Below are 21750 nucleotides of genomic sequence, written 5' to 3'. Positions count from 1 at the left end.
GCGGGGAGCCTGCTTCCCTTTCTCTCTCTGCCTGCCTCTCTGCCTACTTGTGATCTCTGTGAAATAAATAAAAGCTTTAAAAAAAATTAGCAAACAGAGGTGTTGGACTTTTTTGCATAGGCAAGAGCTGGGACTACAACAAATGAGATTTTGTTTGTAAACATGAATCTAGAGAATGGACCACACTCAGAAGAGGCACTTTTAAAAATGTCAAGCCAAGGGGCACCTGGGTGGCTCAGTTGGTTGAGCAACTGCCTTCGGCTCAGGTCATGATCCTGGAGTCCTGGGATTGAGTCCCACATCGGGCTCCCTGCTCGGCGGGGAGTCTGCTCTTCCTCGGACCTCTCCACTCTCACACTCTCTCTCTCTCTCTCTCTCAAATAAATAAAATTTTAATAAAAACAAATTTCAAGCCAACAGACGAAAACTTCTCTTGCGCTCTAAAATTAAAATCCCAACTTTCCTCAGAGGTTACAAATGCTCTTTTGGGGGGCTGTCATCACCTTGGCAAGCGAAGATGTGGATGGTTCCAGCAGGAGCTCCGAGGCGGCGTCAGCGTGCAGGACCACAGAGAGCTTTCCACCTAAAACCAACCAGAGGAATCCGCTGCAGGTGAGTGAGGCCGGACGCTGGGACCATGGAAGCTGCGACCATGGAAGCTGCGTGGGGACTCCTTTCCTGTTCTTTAAAAAGAATCTGGCACCTGGGTGGCTCAGTCAGTGAAACGTCTCTCTTTTGCTCAGGTCATGATCCTGGGGTCTCAGGACTGAGCCCCGTGTGGGACTCCCTGCTCCGTGGGGAGCCTGCTTCTCCGTCTCCCTCTGCTGCTACTCCTGCTTGGGCTGTCTCTCTCTCTCTCTCTCTGTGTCAAGTAAAATAAGTAAAACCTTTAAAAAAGGATGGGGGGAGATTTCTGAAGAAAATCACTTACATGACTTATCCTTGCTGAAAGATTTTGGATAAGAAGGTGGCTTTAAAAACAGCAAAGTCGGGGCGCCTGGGTGGCTCAGTGGGTTAAGCCTCTGCCTTCAGCTCAGGTCATGATCTCAGGGTCCTTGGATCGAGCCCCGCATCGGGCTCTCTGCTCAGCAGGGAGCCTGCTTCCTCCTCTCTCTCTGTCTGCCTCTCTGCCTACTTGTGATCTCTGTCTGTCAAATAAATAAATAAAATCTAAAAAAAAAAAACAAAAAACAGCAAAGTCCCCGTAAAGAATGTTTCTTCTAAAACGGGACCCTGAAACGCAAGACACCTCTACGTCTTTTAGAAAAATAATATCAATGACCACGCCCTGCCCCTTCACAGTGTAGAAGGCTGTGAGGGGAGAACTGTTTCCTCACCTTCTGTTTGAGCGCACGGTGCTCTCTGCAAGCTGCTGTTTCCGGGTCCTCATTCCCTGTACGACAGCCATCCAGCCCCCACTGCGCATGCACCGAGGGGTTAAAAAAACGGAGGAACCGTAAACACCTAAAGCGGGTACCTAAGTGCTTTGATAGTTGATTACTGGTACACGTGTGCGTCTCAATCCTCAGCGTGTTTGTGGGCAGACTGAGCCCTACAGCGAGTGCGCTTTAACGAGTCTCCCAGGTGCTCCTGGCAGTGGTCCTCACACTGCCTTTCCAGAAACACGCCACCGCGGAGGCGGGCTTCTTCAGCGGTTCAACTTGCGCGCTAGGACTCCAGCATGCGCCTGAGTTTTTCCCACTGCACTGTGTGCTCGCTGAGAAGCAAAATGTAAAAACCTTTTCTCAATCTCTCCAGATACCACCTTCAACACTGGGTGCATAGCAGACGTCGGGGTTTGGAACCACTGAGCAAAAACTGAATAGTACTGGAGTTTGAGAGTTAAACTGTTAGGCTGTCTTCCTGACTTCACTTTTATCCAGATTCTTTACAGGAGGAAGCTGTCCTGAGACAGTGAACCACCACTAACAACTACAAGAGTGCTTGGCTTTGTTTTGTTTTAGTAATCTCTATGCCCAAGATTCAGGAGTCGCTGGCTTTTCAAACTGAGCCACCCACGTGCCCCCAAATGGGCTTTACTTTGATAAACATGATAGAACTTTGAAATCTTCTGAGTAGGGAATATCACTTAGAGACATTCAGTCCTCGTTCTCATAAGATAGAATTATTATCTAGTTACTTAGTGATTGTGCCTGATGGGTCCCTTTCCTTTGCACAGATATCCGTGCTTTCATTCTTCATCATGTCAGCGCACATGGAACGTACAGTTTGTGCTGAACATTTTAAAATGTACAGCTTAGTGTCATCTCTAGACCAATAAATGAAACAAGAGTAGTACAGTTAATCATTTTTATTTGACTCTGCAAGCTGCTTTTAGAATTAGAGTGAACAAATGTACTTGACGTTCCAGAAATTCTTACGTCATACAAAATAATCAAACTTCCCCACCATGGTTGCCAAGCTATTCCCAGTGCGAGCAGTTATACCTTCTAAAATACTGCAAAATGCAGATTGCTCAAAACCAGATTCTCACTCTGAGCTTGCAGTTTATGTTTTGTATGGGACTGAGGAGGGGGAAATTACTCTGCTTTAGGATAATTTATCCTGCAATTTTTGTTGGATGTAATTAAAAATAGGTGTTCATGTATATAGAGCTCAAAATTGGTATTTGCTGTGGGTTGAGAATTGTTTACACCTGTGTATAAAATCACTGCATAGCATCGTGTAAGTTCATGTTCCTTCTAGGTATTGCTAGACCTCACTAAAGGATAAGCTCACCTGTTTCCACCACAAACGGAAGTCATTCCACTAAAAACCATTGTAGTCTTTTATAGAAAATAACCCCTTTCCTTTTGCTCCTTCCACCCTTGCCTCAAATGAGCCAATAAAAGTAATCTGGCCAATATTGAACTGCCAATATTAATGCTTCAAGTTACTACTGCTGTGTTGGGAGGCTGGTATTACTAGTGTTATCCAGGGTTGTGTCCTACTGTTGTACAAGTGGGGGGATGCTGTGTGCAATTCCACTCTTCCCATGAGAGGCAAGTTCCCACTCTCCCCAACCTCCATTTCTGCCAAGAATCCTCTCTTCTATTGAATCCTCCCCAGTGGCAGCACAGTGAACACATAAATGCAAGGTTTATAATAATGAATATAGAAAGATTAGAAAATAATTTTTAAAAATTGGTAAAACATATATAACATAAAATTTACCATTAAGATTTTTTTTTTAAGATTTTGTTTATTTATTTGACAGAGATCACAAGCAGGCTGAGAGAGAGGAAGGGAAGAAAGCTCCCGCTGAGCAGAGAGCCCGACATGGGGCTCAGACCCAGGACCCCAGGATCATGACCTGAGCCAAAGGCAGTAATTTAATTGACTGAACCACCCAGGCACCCGAAAAATAACTTTTTTCTTTAAAGATTTTATTTATTTGAGAGCAAGAGAGAGCGAGCGAGCAGGAGCTGGGGCAGAGGGAGAGGAAGAAGCAGACTCCCTGCTGAGCGAGGAGACTGATCCAGAGCTTGATTCCAGGATGCTGGGATCATGACCTCAGCTGAGGGCAGACGCTTAGCCAACAGAACTAGCCAGTTGCCCCTAGAAAAGATCTTACAAAAACTACTTATTAGAGAGAGCATAACTCAGGCACCTGGTTGGCTGAGTCGGTAGAGCATCCAACTCTTTTTTTTTTAAACTTTTTTTTTAAAAAGATTTTATTTATTCATTTGAGAGAGTGAGAGAGCACAAGCAGGACAGGCAGAGGGAGAGGGAGAAGCGGACTCCCCACTGAGCTGGGAGCCCAATGTGGGGCTCAATCTCAGGACCCCGAGATCATGACCCTACTAGAAAACAGACGTTTAACCATCTGAGCAATCCAAGCACTCAGAGCATCCAACTCTTGGTCTCAGAGTAGTGAGTTTAAGCCCCACATTGGGCATGGAGCCTACTTACAAAAAATAGAAAGAAAAAAAAAAAAAGATGGAGCATAACTCCCAAATCGTTAAGTGTGAACTGTGTATGGTGACTCCTTTCCAAAGAATGCAGTATGGAAAGGAGGAAAAAAGAGTAACCTTACCCTAGAGATACCTGACAAATACAATCTCAATTAGGTGATCAGGGTCAACATCAACAGTATAAATCATGTTGATAGTATGTACCCTTGATATGATATGATGAAAATAGCACTTTATTCTCTAATCTTCCTTCCTAAAACTCATAATCTCAGCCTTATCCATGATAGAAACATTCAACAAATCCCAATAGAGGTAGTCCCAAAAGACCACATTTTGTATTATTCCATTCATATGAAATGTTCAGAACAAGGAAATCTATAGAGACAGCAAGTTAATTAGTGGTTGTTTAGGGCTGAGATGAGAGAAGGCAATGGAGATAGTAGGATGATAGTTGGAACCCCATACTGGGTACAGAAACTACTTAAAAATAAAACCTTTAAAGTATACAGTTCGGGGCGCCTGGGTGGCTCAGTGGGTTAAGCCTCAGCCTTCGGCTAGGGTCATGATCTCAGGGTCCTGGGATCGAGTCCTGCATCGGGCTCTCTGCTCAGTGGGGAGCCTGCTTCCTCCCCTCTCTCTCTGCCTGCCTCTCTGCCCACTTGTGATCTCTCTCTGTCAAATAAATAAATAAAATCTTTTTTAAAAAAGTGTACAGTTCAATGGTTTTTAGTATAGTCACAAAGTTGTACAATCATAGCCACTATTTCTTTTTTTTAGAAGATTTTATTTATTTATTTGCGAGAGAGAGAATGAGACTGAGCGAGCACTAGAGGGGGAAGGGTCAGAGGGAGAAGCAGACTCCGTGCTGAGCAGGGAGTCCGATGCAGGACTCGATCCTGGGACTCCAAGATCATGACCGGATCCGAAGGCAGTCACTTAACCAACTGAGCCACCCAGGTACCTCTAATCTAAAGCAGTTTCATCACCAAAAAAGAAATTTCTTATCCATTAGCAGTCACTTTCCATTCTCTCTTCTAGCCCTAGACATTGCTATAATACTGTAGCATCTCTATGCCTAGTCTGGAGATTGAATATAAATGAAATCATATCAGTATGTGGTCTTCTCCGACTAGCTGCTTTCACTTAGCTTCATGTCTTCAAGGTACACCTGTGTTGTGCCACATATCATTCCTTTTTGGGTATTATGTAGACACCACATGTTGTTTATACATCAGTTGAGGGACAGTAGGGTTGTTTCCACTTTGGGTTATTATGAAAAATGCTGCTATGAATGTTTGTGGTAAGTTTTCTCCCAGGCATTTGTTTTCATTGCTCTTGGACATATACCTAGGGGACAAATCATTGAGTCATAGGGTAACTCTGAAGTTTATCTGTTCAAGAAACTGCCAGACTGTTTTCCAAAGCAGCTGCTCCACCATTCATTCCTGCCATTCATTCCCATTCAGTGGTGTGGGTTCCAATTTCTCTACATCATCACCAACACTTCTTTTTGTATGTTTTGTTTTTATTACAGTCATCCTAATTGATCTAAGGTGGTATTCTATTTTAATACTATTATATTAATACTACTACATATTAATACTACTATATTAATGCTAGTATTAAATACACCATTTAATACTATTTTAATTCTATTGATAGGTCACTCCATGGGTATTTTTTATAGTATTTTGCTTTTTTTAAAAAAAGCCTTCAGTAATCTTTTTATAGTATTTTGCTTTTAACCAACATATTTTATACAATTTTTTGTGTATATTAGGTGATATATTTTACAAAGAACAAAAGGCTATGGGATTAGACTAAAAAAGGAGAGGAGAGTAAGAGAGAGAAAGAAGAAAAACCACCTCTCTGAATAGGAAGGAGACTGGAAAGGGAATTTATTTTATGTCCTGCATTATAATGGGGTAGAAAATCTAGTGATATTGATGAAACACAAAAGGATGGGAGGAATGAGCATCAGAAGAAAAGGAAAATATGAGCTTATGAAACAGTCTTTAGTAACCTGATTAAGATTTAAAATGGGCTCTGCAAACATTTTAATAACATGTTTATATAGTTTTATAATCAAAGTAAGTCTATGGAGTTTGTCTTCAAAACAAGATAGGTTTTCTTCTGTTTGAGATGAACCAAGTTCAGTCTTGCCTTCTTTCGAAGTTCATTTACCCACTGCTTCTTCAATAGAATTACAGCCGACAAACATTTACTTGCTCACCCTCTCCAAGGAGGGTTCCTTCTTCTTTCCAAAGACTCCAGTTTCAAGTTCAGCCTCTCCCCATCTCCCATCCACTACTCCCAGCTCACTAAACTCACTGCTGGGCTCGTCGCTGTCCCCCTGCAGGGGCTCTTCTCTCTGCCTGGAATCCTCTTCTATCCATTTGCTTGCTGCTTCCCTTGCTATCCTCTCTGAGGACAACCCTCCCGACACCCCTATCTGAAATGGCCCTGTTCACACTCATACTCTTTCTTCTCTTGCCCTGCTTTCATTCTTAACATAGAAAAAAAGAGTTTGATCTCTTTATAATCAAATACATGCAAATGAAGCATATAAGGAGATAGTAATTTTCAGCTGTCAAATTACCAATAACAGAAATGATTATATCATTGAAGACGGGCTGAATAGGGTCAGAGCAGTTTTATAGCTATTGGTATATACTATTAAAACTTTTCTGGAATTTAGCAACATGCTTTAAAGTTCTTAAAGAATGCACGTTTTTTGACCTAGTAATTTCAATTCTAAGAATCAGAAAGAATTAATTGGAAGGTAGGCAAAGGTTTATATATAAGAACATTCATTGTGATGTAATTCATAATGGTGAAAATTAAATAAACTTATGTATAAATAATATATATGGGGCGCCTGGGGGGCTCAGTTGGTTAAGCCTCTGGCTTCAGCTCAGGTCATGATTCTGGAGTCCCAGGATTGAGGCCTTCATTAGTCTTCCCGTGAGCAGAGAGTCTGCTTTTCCCTTTGACCCTCTTCCCTTTTGTTCTCCTTCATATAAATAAATAAAATCTTTAAATAAATAAATATTTCTCTCATTTATATATATTTTATTTAATTTATTTTTTTATTTTTATTTTTTTTAAGATTTTATTTATTTATTTGACAGAGAGAGATCACAGTAGACAGAGAGGCAGGCAGAGAGAGAGAGAGAGGGAAGCAGGCTCCCTGCTGAGCAGAGAGCCCCTTGTGGGACTCGATCCCAGGACCCTGAGATCATGACCTGAGCTGAAGGCAGCGGCTTAACCCACTGAGCCACCCAGGCGCCCCATATTTAATTTATTTTTTAAAAATATTTCATTTATTTATTTGAGAGAGAGAGAGAGTGAGAGAGAGAGTACGCAAGCTGGGAGGAGAGGGAGAAGAAGGCTCCCTGTTGAACAGGGAGGCCTACTGGGGGCTTGATCCCAGGATTCTGGGATCATGACCTGAGTTTAACTGACTGAGCCACCCAGGTGCCCCATGAGAGAAATAGTTAAAACTCTGATCCATTCATATGATGAGAATCTATAAGAACACTGAAAATCATGCTCTTGGAGTGCCTCAGTGGCTCAGTCGGTTAAGTGTCTGCCTTCAGCTCAGGTCATGATCCCAGCGTCCTGGGATCAGGTCCTGCATCAGGCTCCTTGCTCCTCGGGGAATCTGCTTCTCCCTCTCCCTCCCACTGCCCCTGCTTGTGCTCTCTCTGACAAATAAATAAATAAAATCTTCTAAAAAACTCATTCTCTCTTTCACTGAATTTTTAGTAAAATGAGAATATACTCATAAAATACCTTAAGATTAAAAAGTAGTATATACAAATATGGATATATGTTATTTACTACATATACAAACATACATATAGTACATAATAAAAACCAGAAAGCATATATAATCCAAAACTGGTTCTTAAAATTAGTGTACCTCAGATTCACCTAGGAATTTATTAAAATCACACATGTACTGGCCCTGCCCAAACCTACTGAATCAGAACTTGATCACAGAATTAGCTTTGAAGCAGGAATATGGACACTTGCTATTACGTTCTTCTCACCACCTATCAGCATATCACTATTTTATCTGTCCTCTTTGCTGGAACGAAAACTTCAGCTAGAATGCATAACTTGCTTTGCATGAGAAAAAGGGGAGACTGAGGGAGGACAGACAATCTTAAAGCCTTGGAGAGTCAGGAAGGGAGGACTGGAGAAGGAAGGGCAAAAATATACTTTGTGATGGCACGGACTCAAGACTGGGGAAGGAGGGCTTAAGAGATATTTTCAAAGGAAACGCTGGGCACTATCCAGTCTGAGCCACCTCTGCCTCTCTCCATCGGGAAGTTTTCAGTACCATGTTATTTTCTCACTAATGAATACATATGACAAGATTTTTTTTTTTAAGATTTTATTTATCTATTTGACAGACAGAGATCACAGGTAGGCAGAGAGGCAGGCAGAGAGAGGAAGGGAAGCAGGCTCCCTGCTGAGCAGAGAGCCCGACACGGGGCTCGATCCCAGGACCCTGGGATCATGACCTGAGCCGAAGGAAGAGGCTTTAACCCACTGAGCCACCCAGGTGCCCCCATATGACAAGATTATTGAAGGGGCGTGGGAAGAAATGTCAAGTCCTACTGTAAGGAGGGTGGGAGAAGGTGGGTGATGAAGACTGCCAGTGGGTCAGCCATCAGGGTTGTGGACTTACCTTTAGAAGCATATTTTTCATGGTAAATCTCATAGGCTCTTCTGTGGGCATCAGTGAGGGTCTGGAGACGTGAAGATCTTGATTCCTGTTGGGGAAGCTCTTTCATCACCTCTTCCAAGTCACTAAACGTGAACCAGATCTGAACCAGGTCCCCAAAGGTGTGGAAGGCGAATGAGGCATAGTCAGCAAAGAGATCAGCAAAGACTTCACTTCTCTGGACTGTGCTGGGAGGGAGCGTCTGGTGATGCAGAACGACCAGGGGCTGAAGCTGTGCAGTCTTGAGGGTCTCAAGGAACCGCTGGTAGCACTGCACTGTTTTGTTGTCTGGATTCTCAGAGCTTCCTGCTGGGAGAAGTTGTGCCCATGGCAGAAATACTTTATAATGGGTGATCCCACTGGCATGAACATGCCTGAAGTACTCTGGCAGGAAAGCAGGCAGTGGTTGTTGACAAACATAAATGCTTTCGTCCTCTGCTGCAAATTTAGAACCCTGGGTTCCCAGTGGACTACTCTGGTACAGCAAGGCATTGGTGAGAGGACCAGCAGCTGAAATGAAGTTTCTGTCGGATTCCCAATCTAATCCCCGGCATGAAAAGCTTAGGAGGACAATAAAGACTGAATTCCAAGCCAGCTCCATTTTCAAGGACCTGTTAGGAAGCATATGGAATCCTTACTTTTATAACAACAGCTAGGTTGTAAAATGCTGAGTGATTGTTGACATTTAATATTTAACTGGGTTATCTACGGTAATGAAATCAGGGTGCGGCTTACCAGAGAAATATCAAAAATTTAAAGACCACAGAGATAACACAAAAACCTCAAACATCTCACATAATTTGTGCAGATGAGCCTGGAAAATATCTGAAGGAAAAGTTCTCCACATCTTTTTCTTAATTATGAATTATTTCAAAATTCACTTACATAGTAAAACAAAGGTGAGTCCCTCGCAAGCCTTTTCCCCCTTAAAAATATATAAGTAGGGGCACCTGGGTGACTCAGTTGGTTAAGTGTCGGACTCTTAGTTTTGGCCCAGGTCATGATCTTGGGGTCCTGGGATTGAGCCCCACATCGGACTCTGCACTCGGCAGGGAGTCTGCCTGAGATTCTCTCTCTCTCCCTCTGCTGTCCCCCCTTCTCTAAGTCAAAGAGAGAAAATCTTTAAAAAAATTATAAAACTTAAAGAAATATTTATAATTAAATGATGAACACATTGTGTAAAAAATTCAGTTACAGAAACATACGCAAAACCTGCAAATTCCCCTTCCCCAAGCCCCCTTAACCTTCCTTAGGTAAGTACTCTCAACACTATGCTTCCTTCCAGTTTTCTTTCTTTCTGGAGTTTAATGGTTATTCAGGAGTCAGAATGCCTGAGTTTAAATCTTATCTGGTGAAAGTTACTTAGTTTTTCCATGCCTCTGTTTCCTCATTGGTAACAATGGTGAATAGGTAAGTTGTGAAATGAGATCACTCTTTAGCATCTTTAGAACAATGCAACTCAATGAAAGCTATTACTAAATATATACAAATGCAAATATATGTAAATGTATAACTTTTTTTTTTTTAAGATTTTATTTATTTATTTCACAGAGAGAGATCACAAGTAGGCAGAGAGGCAGGCAGAGAGAGAGATAGAGGAGGAAGCGGGTTCTCTGCCGAGCAGAGAGCCCGATGCGGGACTCGATCCCAGGACCCTGAGATCATGACCTGAGCCGAAGGCAGAGGCTTAACCCACTGAGCCACCCAGGCGCCCTAAATGTATAACATTTTAAACATATAACTTAACATATATGCAATTATGCCTTATGTATTGTTCCTCTGATTTCTTCTTTTCCACTTAACAGCTCTTGGAACTCTGTCTATATCAGAATATATAAAAACACTGTTTTTTTTTTTTAAGATTTTTACTTATTTATTTTGAGAGAGAGAGAGAGAAACAGAGTGAGAGAGAGCATGAGAGGGGAGGTCTGAAGGAGAAGCAGACTCCCCATGGAGCTGGGAGCCCGATGTAAGACTTGATCCCAGGACTCTGGGACCATGACCGAAGCCGAACCGAAGGCAGTCGCTTAACCAACTGAGCCACCCAGATGCCGGAAACACTTCTTTTTAACAGATGCATAGCATTACATATAAGGATGTACCCTAATTGAACCCCTAGCATATAGAACACTGTTGGTGTGCAATTGCTCACAGTAGTCTCTTACAATCTTTTGTATTTTTTTTCTTTTTTTTTTTCTTTATTTGTCAGAGAGAGAGAGAGAGAGCAAGAGTGAGAGTGAGCGCACAAGCAGGGGGAACAGTAGGCAGAGGGAAAAGCAGGCTCCCTGCCAACCAGGGAGTCTGATGCAGGGCTCGATCCCAGGACTCCGGGATCATGACCTGAGCTGCAGGCAGATGCTTAACCGGCTGAATCACCCAGGCATCACACGATCCTTTGTATTTCTGTGCTATCAGTTTTAATGTCCCCCCACCTTTCCTTTGGATTTTTTTTTTTTTTTTAAGATTTTATTTATTTGACAGACTGAGATCACAAGTAGGCAGAGAGGCAGGCAGAGAGAGAGGAGGAAGCAGGCTCCCTGCCGAGCAGAGCGCCTGATGCTGGGCTCGATCGATCCCAGGACCCTGGAATCATGACCCGAGCCGAAGGCAGAGGCTTTAACCCACTGAGCCACCCAGGCGCCCCTTTCCTTTGGATTTTGAATCCTATTTTTTTCTTGGTGAGTCTGAGGGTTTGCCTTTTGTTTTCTTTTCAAAATCCAGCTGTTTCACTGAGGTTTCCTATTGTCATTTTAGTCTTTATTTCCTTCCTTCTACTAACGTTTGTTTTCTAGTTCTTTGAGATGTGAAGTTGGGTTGTTTGAGATCTTTATTTCTGGATGTAGCTTATTTATTCCCATAAAGTTCCCTCTTAGAGGGGCCTGGCCAGCTCAGTTGGAAGAGTGTGTGACTCTTGATCTCCGGATCATGAATTTCAGCCCCAGGTTAGGTGTAGAGATTACTTAAATCAATAAAACAACAAAAAAATAAGTTCCCTCTTTGAACTTTTGCTGCATTCCATAATTTTTTGTATGTTGTATTTCCATTTTCATTTCTCTCAAAGTATTTTGGAGTTTTTTATTTCTTCTTTGAAATTGGTTGTTTGGTAGCATGTTTAACCTCCACATATTTCTTGATTTCCTAGTTTTTCTTTTTTAAAGTTTTACTTGAGAGAGAAAGATTGAGAGAGCGAGCGGTGGTGGGGGGGTAGGGAGAGAGGGAAAAGCAGACTCCTTGCGGAGCAGGGAGCCCATCATGGGACTCAGTCCCAGGACCCTGGGATCACAACCTGAGTCAAAGGCAGATGTTTACCTGACTGAGCCACCCAGGCGCCCCCATTTTCTTCTGTAATTGATTTCTAGTTTCACACTATATTATGGTCAGAAAAGATGCTTAATGATTTTGATCTTCTTAAATGTATTGACTTATTTTGTTGCATAACATGATCTACTCTGGAGAATGTTCCCTTTGTGCTTAAGAAGAATGTGTGTTATTACTTTTGGATGGACTATCTTGTATATGCCTGTTAAGTCCATCTGGTCTAATAGGTCTTTTAAAGTCAATGTTTCTTCACAGGTATTTTGTCTGGATTATCTATTCACTGATCAAAGTGGGTACTGAAGCCTCCTTACTATTATATATTGCTACCTATTTTTCCCTTTAGGTGTGTTAATACTTGGTTTATATATTTAGGTACATATACATATATTCTTATAAAGGTACTCCTTATATATTTAGGCACTCCTATATTTGCATATTTTTTCCCATGTTTCCTGGAGGTATTTCCATTTCAAACATATAGGTTTACCCCATTTTTGTTTGAATATCCTACAGTACAGCTGTACCACAATTTATGTAGTCATTTCTGCATTGATGGTATCTGTGGGGATTTCATGGGAAATACATTATAGATCAGTTACCTTATAACATTCAAGTCTTCCAATTCAGAAACATGTTACAGGGATGCCTGGGTGGCTCAGTCAGTTAAGCTGCTGCCTTCAGCTCAGGTCATGATCCCAGGGTCCTGGGATTGAATCCCGTATTGATCTCCTTGCTCAGCAGGAAGCCTGCTTCTCTCTGCCACTGCCTGCCACTCTGTCTGCTTGTGCTCTGACAAGTAAATAAAATCTTAAAAAAAAAACCAAAACAAAACCAAACCCAACCACACACATTACATCTATCCATTTACTTAACAGGTGTCTAATTTCTTCAAAAGGATCTCAATACATGCTCCATCATCCATTAGCCACTTTACCTCCTTGATAAGTAACATGCAGAGGAAAAGGGTGTGTGGACATATAAGCACACTTATTCAGACATGCAAAAACTGAGGCTTTATTTATAGTAATGACCTCACTTTGCTCGGGAAGCCCCTACCCAAATGGCGAATTTGGGAAGAGGAGAATTCACCAAAAAACTCATCTTTCCTATGCTTCAAATTCCCTTGTAGGTAAATATTTGATCAAATTAAAGTTCAAATTTCTGTCCATCGTTTTTTTTTTTTTTCAGGACCTCCCCATCTCATTTTATCATGTTGGGAGTCAGGGCAGAGAGGGGTTCTTGCTGTCCCAAGTTTTCACTAGCTGTTACTCAATGTCCTGCCCGTTATTTGTCTGTGCCTTAAGCTAGCATCTCCTAACTGCCTCAATAGGAAGCTTGATATCCTATACCCTGAAGTTTCCTCTTCCCAACAGCTTCTTCCTTCATTAATTAGGAACGTATCTTTGGCAGAGGAGTTTATAGTCTGCATCTGCTAACTGTGCAGTTTCTCCATCCATTCCCATTCTCCTCACTCTATTGTTTTCAAGCCACTGGAGAGTGAAGTTATTATGAGTGAACTCATATACATGTAAACATTCCCTAACTGGTCCTGCAGGCCCCCAAATGCCATCTGTTGTTAAAAGGGGCAACAGTGTGAACTGCTACACCATGAACATTCTAATGATGAGAAAAGTAGAATGAAGTTTTAATTTTTATAGACTGTGCTAAAAAACAAAATGCAGAACTAGACTTCATTTTGGAAAGTAATCCCTAAAGCCCCTTATCCAGTCATACTAATTCTAATAAGCACTCCTCACAGGAACCTTATCTTAGAGGCTTACAAAGCTATACACTTCCACCCACCTGCCTCACGTTAAACAAAAGGGAAAGACTCATGTTTGTGAGTACAGCTGCGCCCCCCTCCACCAATAATTCAAGTTTGAACTGTGTGGGTCCATTTATACATGAATTTTTTCCAATAAGTATATTGGAAAATTTTTTAGAGATCTACAACAATTTGAAAAAACTTGTAGACAAACTCTGTAGTCTGGAAATACTGAAAAAATTTAAGAAAATGTATTACTTTAAGAATACAATATATAATGCATATACTATAAAAAATGCATGTTAGTCACCTATACAAATTATTAGTTAAGACTTCCAGTCAACAGTAGGCCATTAGTAGTTAAATGTTTGGGAAGTCAAAAGTTATACACAGATTTTTTACTGTCTGGGAGATCTGGTGCCCCTAACCTCCATGTTATTCAAGGGTCAACTGCAGATGAAAGCAGTAATTAGAGAAGGGAGGAAATAAATCCAACAGACAACCTCAGAACACACTGTTTTATTCTTATACAAAAAAGCAGTAGCTGGCAATTGTAAAGTTATTCACATACCTTAAAAGTACTGGACCTTTTCCTATACATGTGAAAACAAGGTCTTGTTTACAGAAAGCACACACTGGGTTCCAACCTCATTTAGACAAGAAACATAGTTTATGTTAATATAAAAGCATATTATAGGAATGTGACTCTCAGGACACCAACTAGGCTCTTATTCCTCCAAATAAATCTTCCTGAACCTTTGCTCCCAGAAACATTTCTCTTGCTAGTAGAGCTACATCCGGACTCCAGGCCAAGAAGTAGGGGACACAATCTCTTCATTAATTACTTTCAATATTTCAATCTTCAAGCAAGTAATTAGGATTAACTACCAAGTAGGGATCTTCTTCATAGCTCTCACTTCCTTCTGTGGAGCCTTTTAATCCAGCTTGCGTGAGCTCAATTAGAACATGATCCTGTGAACACAAACACTTGTCTTCAGCTTTCCAGCGATATTGTAAAAATGCCCCCATCCATAGAACTCAACCCTCCTGAGTGTTTGGTATTAGTATTTTCTTCCATTTCCCCTTCAGAAGAACTTAGAAAAAGGACTATCCCTGAAAATCTTTACCAAGGTTCTGTTAAAACTCCTTTCCCACTAGGATACAGACCTTTTCATACCATAAACCTCTTTTGAAAAATTACAAAATACATAGATAAGCTCAGCAGACATTGTGATTTTAGTAAGGCTTCCTGGCATACTATAGCTTGTAAATATAGTTTCAAAAAAGGTAAGACAGGGGCACCTGAGTAGTTTAGTCATTTAAGCGTCTGCCTTTGGCTCAGGTCTTGATCCCAGTCCTGGGATCAAGCCTTGCATCAGGCTCACTGCTCAGCGGGAAGCCTGCTTCTCCCTCTCCCTCTGCTTGCTGCTACCCCTATTGTTCAGTCTCTCCCTGTCAAATAAATAAATACAATCTTAAAAAAAAAAAAAAAAAGATACAATGCATGAATTTTAAGATTATGCAACTGCAAAATCCTCCTGATAAATATGCTTCTCATTGTTTATCACTAAGTGTTTTAATTTCACTTATGTTAATTTTTAATCACTGGCTGAAAAACTGAACTCTTTCTTGTACCATCCATTCATAATTCAGTTAGAAGTAGAATCTAAAGATAATTAACATGGAAAAATTTTCACTCTGAGCTATGAGCTAATAAAAGGTAGAATACGCCACATGTACCTATAAGTCACTCTAAAATACCCAAACAAATGAGGGGCACATGGGTGGCTCAGTTGCTTAGGCATCCAAAGACTTTTGATTTCAGCTCAGATCATGATGTCAGAGTTGTGACATTAAACCCCACATCAGGCATGGAGGCTGCTTAAGATTCTCTCTCCTTCTCCCTTTGCCCTTTTCCATCCCCTTTCCTCCCCCAGGGCATGTGTGTTCTCTTTCTCAAAAAACAAAACAAGACAAACCCACAAAGGAGAGGGACTGCCTGCCAAGCCCATAGAGAACTCAGGAAATAGTGATTTGATCCAAAAAAGGCAGAAATGCTCCACAGTATGAGCACCAGTGTCACTAAAGGGGACTTTCAAGAGCTCACTTTATGTACTAACACACCCTCAAGGTGGGGAACACTTCATCAGCACAGTGTAATTTCTCTAGTCTTTTGTAGTGAGCTAGCTCAGGTGGTGTAAACTTAAAAACGTAGCCCCAATTTAGATCAGCTAATTTCACAAGATGTCCCAATGTGGATTTGTGTGGGTCGTTTTATCTTACACTGATCCCAGGAGACACTAGGGAGGGAAGGACTGGCCTGGTGCAAACATACTGCCCACCAGAGATAGACCTCTGAATGCACACCACCCCAATTTAGCTTCATTTTCATAGATATTATTAAATTCTGGTCTGAGTAGCTGTTTTCAACAGGCCCCCTCAAATACACAACCACCTGTAATCATACACTCATATCTACTTCCACGAGTAAATGACTTTGCAGATATCACAACCCTGATATGTGACATCCATAATATTTATACAGTGGACACTAAAGTAAACTGTAGGATAGCCGAATCTGCCATTTAAACACAGAAATTCAATCATTCAACAAATATTTGACCTCTCCAAATACCAGGCACCACGACAGATCTTGGGGATACAGTAGTTAACAAAACAAAGTTCCTGCCCTCTTGGTGCTTGCATTCTAATGAGACAAACTGAACACCCACCACCAGACAATGATAAGCACTATCAAGTAACATGAAGCAAGATTAGGGATTGCTACCAAGGAGGCTCTTTTTCTGACAGCCCAGGCAAGAATCACCTCTTTGAGGAGGTAACATATGAGCAGACATCAGAATGGAAGAGGGGATCTGGGTAAAGAGACAAAGGACAAGTGAAATGTCTTCATGCTTGGTGTGTCTAAGAAGAGCGACAAGGCCACCACCCCTGAGTAGCAACAGGAAGAGTCCTATGCAATGAGGTGAACAAGGGATTTGATTGTGTAAGCTTTGCAGGCCATGGTATGGAGACTGGATTTTATTGTAAACATGAGGGAAGGACTGGAAGGTAGGGCCCTAAAACATTTTGATTTATTAAAAGATCTGTCTGGCTGCTGGACACAGAGCCACTAAACAGGAGGACAGTTAAGATGCTCCTGTCAAAGTCCAGGCAAAGTAGCTAAAGATGTAAAGGTGGGGAGAACAGAACACAGAATACACACACTAAAGGCAGGGCTCACACAGTTTGCTGCTAAAAGGGGAAGCTATGAGGGGAAATTGGAATCACGGATGATTCTAAGGTAGAAGGCTTAGAACAAGTAAGTAAATGGGAATCCTGCGGGGGTGCGGGGGGGAGAACTGTTTTGGACACAGTGAGTGTGAGACGCCTACAGTTCCCAAGTAGGCAGCTGGCTAGACATCTGGAGTTTAAAGAAGAGGTTTAAGAGCTAAATCTGGGAGTCATCAGTGGATGGGTTTAAACTCATAGAACCAAATGAAATCACTCAGGTAACCAATGTAAACAGAAAAGAGGTCTGAGGACTCAAACAGCCCTCCATTTAAAAAGTTACAAGATTTGAGAAAAGAGACTAAGCGGAAATAACTAGCGAGCTAGGAGAAGAACCAGGAGAATATGATGACTTAGAAGGAGCAATCAAGAGTGACAAGTGCTACTGACAGGCTGAATATAGAGAATGGCCAGCTGATGCGAGTGGGGAGGAGGTATGGCCGTAATGGTCCCATATGAGAGTGGGGGCAGTCACAGCACCGGGCAGTGCCAGTGTGAGGTTGTGAGATGCAGTGAACACGGTCCGTTTGAGACTAGCGGTCATGAATTTAAAGTAGGACATGGCCCGTGATTTGTCTGTCTTTCTCCAGATACTTTTAACTGCTCCGATGCAGTATAGTGAAAGAATTATATTTAACCAATGCAGGGTTTTCGCCAATCAAGTAAAACAGAGCCATTACAGCTTCAAGGTTGAGAAAAGAGTGATCACTGGGACAGACCACATGTAAGCTGAGTGATGTAGGAGGATATGGGGAAGAAGAAACAGTAAAGAAGAGATGGGGGTCAGAATGCTTGCAGGTTTATGGCTAAGGGAGTGAAAAACAAAAGTTAAAAACACTAAGATCCTAATTCCACCTTCCCAGATTTAACTTAGGTTCTGCTGTCTCAGCAGAGGAAAGAAGTCAATTAACTGCTGTAAACTCTCTTTTTTAACAACTCACAATTTTGACTAGATCCCAGGAACACACAAAAAATGAACATTTATGAACCAGAGGTATAAGGCATGGACTCCCGCCCTCATGAATAATCATGCAAGAGTAGTTCTGTACATACATAGTGGGTGAGTCGATGAATGACTTTCTCTATGATTCTCTTTTTATTTATAAGTTCCTCTTCAGAATCTATTTCTGATTCGATTTCCTTCAAGTACCAGTTAACAAGCTCACTCCTCTTTAACGCCGACTCATCCTCTTCTGCAACAAAAAATACATTTCAAAAGGATTAAATTTTCCTTCTAGCAAACTATATTGCCAATCTGTAGAGTCCATCCATTTGAAGTAAAGTTATTCTAAGGGACACTGATTTTGCATCTGTATAAATATTTGCTAAGTGCTTCTTTACATATTATCAGATCCCAACTTCTGCTTCCCAAAAATATTAAAATGGGCCAAGAACATTAAACAAATGACCTTTGTCTGACAATGAACCTATGGGTAAATGTCCAGACTGTCAGATATAATGATATCCCAAAGATTTTCTTTGCCAAAATGAGCTTGTATAACAATTTATTATCTGACAAAACAAATCTTTAGCAAGAGAATTGATTTATGCAAATAAAACTTACATAATGACTGAGCATGTGCACACACTAGGTAGAGCCTTACCTTCCTCCATCTTTCTGAGGTGAAGCACAATTAGGTTAGAGATTCGGCAGTACTCAGGGAAGCTCAGCCTTAAGGATGCTTTAGGAACCAAATCCTGGTTTATGTCTTCACTGTGGCCATTGATTCCATTCACAGGAGCAGGGCTGTCAACATGACCTAAGTGAAATTATCAACCATCTGAATCTTGTTTTTGTGCCTCCAACTGTCCCCTCTCAAATGTTTATAAGTATATTACATCTGTTTTAATACTAACTTCTAAACAAGCATATAGTTATACTTAGTATTTAGTAATTCTACAAATAAATTAGAAGCAAATTTGTAAATGCTACTAGTGAAGACAAAACTAATTTGGAAAACTAAGCTTGGGTGGCTTAGTCGGTTAAACGTCTGACTCTTGATTTTGGCTAAGGTCATGATCTCAGGGTGGTGAGATTAAGCCCCACAAAGGACTCCATGTGTGGAGTCTCCTTAAGATTCTCACTGTCCCTCCTTCCTCCCTGTGTGGGTGCACTCTCTCCAAACAAAAAACAAAACAAAAACAAAACAAAACAAAGAACAAACAAAAAAAAACTAAATGGGAAGGATGGCAGATATAAAGATTTCATGATCTAAAAGTTCATTTGCAATATTATACACAAAATTTAAAAACCTGGTATTTGTCTGGTCCAGTGTACTCAAGAACAAGTGTTTAATTCAAAAGCAAAATAACAATAAATAAGGCTGGGGAATTAGGTCCACTCTCACCATTTTGGTGTATTTTCTTTCAGTCTTTCAAGCATATTTATTTTATATTAACTATTTAATTATATTTTATTTTGTAAACAGTACAATTCAATATCCATTTTTTCCCCTTTTGCTATACAACAAATATACTTTTACCATAACATCTCAGAGAACACTTTGGTCCCTAACTCCAGAACAGTAAATAAGAGTCTCACCATTGATGCCATCTGGGCTCTCATCTACCTCCATCTGGGCCTCTTCTTCTTGATCTAAATTAACATCAGGTGTTTCTACTCGGATGATTGACTTATTCAGTAACCTGAAAGCTTCCTTCACATGTTTTGGCTGGACCTAAACCAATCAAGAGGAAGTAAATCAGAAAGTCAGTGTTCTTGATATACTACACAGATTTTCTCTGTACTAAATCACAGTAGCATTTTAGTTTTCTCACACACACATAAAACATGAGTTAACACCATAAATTCACCAGAATAGCTTAAAAAGACTAGTAATATACAGTACTGAAAAGATGTAGAACAACCTTCATTCATTGCTGGTAGGAACGCAAATTGATACAACCACTATGGAAGCATTTTGGCAGTCTTTACTGAACTGAACACATGTACAACCTATAACAATTCTAATTCTAGGTGTATACCCAACAGAAATGTATACACACCTGTATACCATACAGACCAAAAGACATGTATATCCCACTAGAACCCAAATCGGAAACTATCCAAACATCCATTAACAGAAGAATAGGTGAATCATTGTGACATACTGACAGAATATTACACAGCAATGAAAATGAGCAAACTACTTCTACACGAAACCTGGATGACATCTTATAGTGTTAATGCTGTATGAAAAGAAACCAGACACAAGGGGGGACATATTCTATGACTGCGCTTATATAAAGTAATGGTTATCCTTAAATCCCCACATATATGGTCAAATTATTTTTGACAACGGTGTCAAGACCACTCCTTGGGGAAAGCAGTCTCTTCAAAAAATGGTACTGGGGAAACTGGATATCTTATATAAAAGAATGAAGTTAGACCCCTACCTTATATCACACAAAAAGTTAACTCAAAACAGACTGAAGACCTAAAACTATAAAACATATGTAAGAAAACACAGGAAAAAAGCCTCAGGACATCGGATTTGATAGTGGTGTCAAAAGCACAGGCAACAAAAGGGAAAAATGACAAGGGAAATAATATACAATTCAAAAACTTCTGAGCATCAAGATAATCAACAGAGTAAAAAAGGCAACCTACAGAAGGGGGTAAAATATCTGCATGTTATATATCTGATAAGGGATTAATATCCAAAACATACAAACACCCATGTTCACTGCAGTATTCACAAAAGCCAAGAGGTGGAAGTGACCCTAATGTCCACTGATGGATCAATGGATAAATAAAATATGGTACATAGTTTCCTCTCTTATTCTCAGGGATTATGTTCCAGACCCCCAGGGGATCCCTAAACTACAGGTAGTATCTAACCTTACTTAAACTGTTTTTTTCCTGCCCATACATACCTATGATAAAGTTTAATTTATAAATTAAATTATAAATTGTAAATTAAATTATAAATTATCAATTAGGTACAGTAACAGCTTAACAATAATGAATAATAAAATGGAACAATTACGACAATATACTATAATGAAAGTTATGTGAATGTGGTCTCTCTCAAAATAACTTACTACACTGTACTCACCCTTCCTGTGATGTGATGATGTAACTTTAGTCTACTACTGACTTTCTGACAAAACTTCAGGAGGATCACCTACCTCTTAATGGTAACTCACCTCAATATGTACTCTATAATCTACAAAATGATTATTTCATATTAATCTAACTGTATTCAATAAATGCTGAACAGCAACTTTCAAGGGAGAAATCCTAGCATCACGTATCCTATGAGCATTCAACTGTCATACCAAAGACAAAAACATGCTTATAAACCAACAAATCAATTGCACTTTCCTCCCATTATTAAAGTTACTTTGATACCTCGTCACAGCAGTGCATTCGAGCCATTGCTTCAGAGAGACGGATCATGCTCTCAAGTTGTCGCACTGTAATCCTCCATGAAGATTTGGTTACTCCAGAGCCATCCCTCTGGCGGAGACGTTTATACTGTTCCACAATGAAATCCTCTGACTCTTTAGAAATCTGTTTCAGAACATCCCAAAAGTCAGAGCTTTTCTACTTAATGGGAGCTGCATTAAACATAAGAGCCTTCCAGGTTGAGACACTGGGGAACTAAGAGGGTCAAAACTTTGAAGTCAACAAAGAATTAACACTGAAATGCATTTTATAAGAAACTAAACTAAGGACACCTGTGAATTTCATATACTAACTTTTATAAACAGGAATACAACAG

The 21750-nt window shown here is 40.5% G+C and overlaps 2 protein-coding genes across 2 annotated transcripts in view; both read right to left on the bottom strand.

Annotated features, from left to right (window-relative positions):
* The window catches only part of LCT (lactase), a 52368-nt gene extending 43118 nt beyond the window's left edge, over positions 1-9250 (bottom strand). The window contains exons 1-2 of the mRNA XM_032856154.1: positions 8614-9250; positions 504-583 (exon numbers count right to left, since the gene is read on the bottom strand). Of these exons, the coding sequence (XP_032712045.1) occupies positions 504-583; positions 8614-9250 (717 nt within the window). The remainder of the gene's footprint in view (positions 1-503; positions 584-8613) is intronic.
* Positions 9251-14237: 4987 nt separating this feature from the next.
* Positions 14238-21750, bottom strand: part of MCM6 (minichromosome maintenance complex component 6) — a 32568-nt gene continuing 25055 nt past the window's right edge. The window contains exons 13-17 of the mRNA XM_032856152.1: positions 21378-21539; positions 19566-19701; positions 18628-18783; positions 18077-18216; positions 14238-14704 (exon numbers count right to left, since the gene is read on the bottom strand). Coding sequence (XP_032712043.1) covers positions 14588-14704; positions 18077-18216; positions 18628-18783; positions 19566-19701; positions 21378-21539 — 711 coding nt within the window. The 3' untranslated portion in view covers positions 14238-14587. The remainder of the gene's footprint in view (positions 14705-18076; positions 18217-18627; positions 18784-19565; positions 19702-21377; positions 21540-21750) is intronic.

The sequence above is a fragment of the Lontra canadensis genome, unplaced genomic scaffold, assembly GCF_010015895.1.
Source record: "Lontra canadensis isolate GAN:19392208 unplaced genomic scaffold, GSC_riverotter_1.0 scaffold11, whole genome shotgun sequence".
Classification (NCBI taxonomy): Eukaryota; Metazoa; Chordata; class Mammalia; order Carnivora; family Mustelidae; genus Lontra; species Lontra canadensis.
The sequence above is the reverse complement of the archived record's forward strand: the minus strand, read 5'-3'. Positions and strand labels throughout refer to the sequence as shown.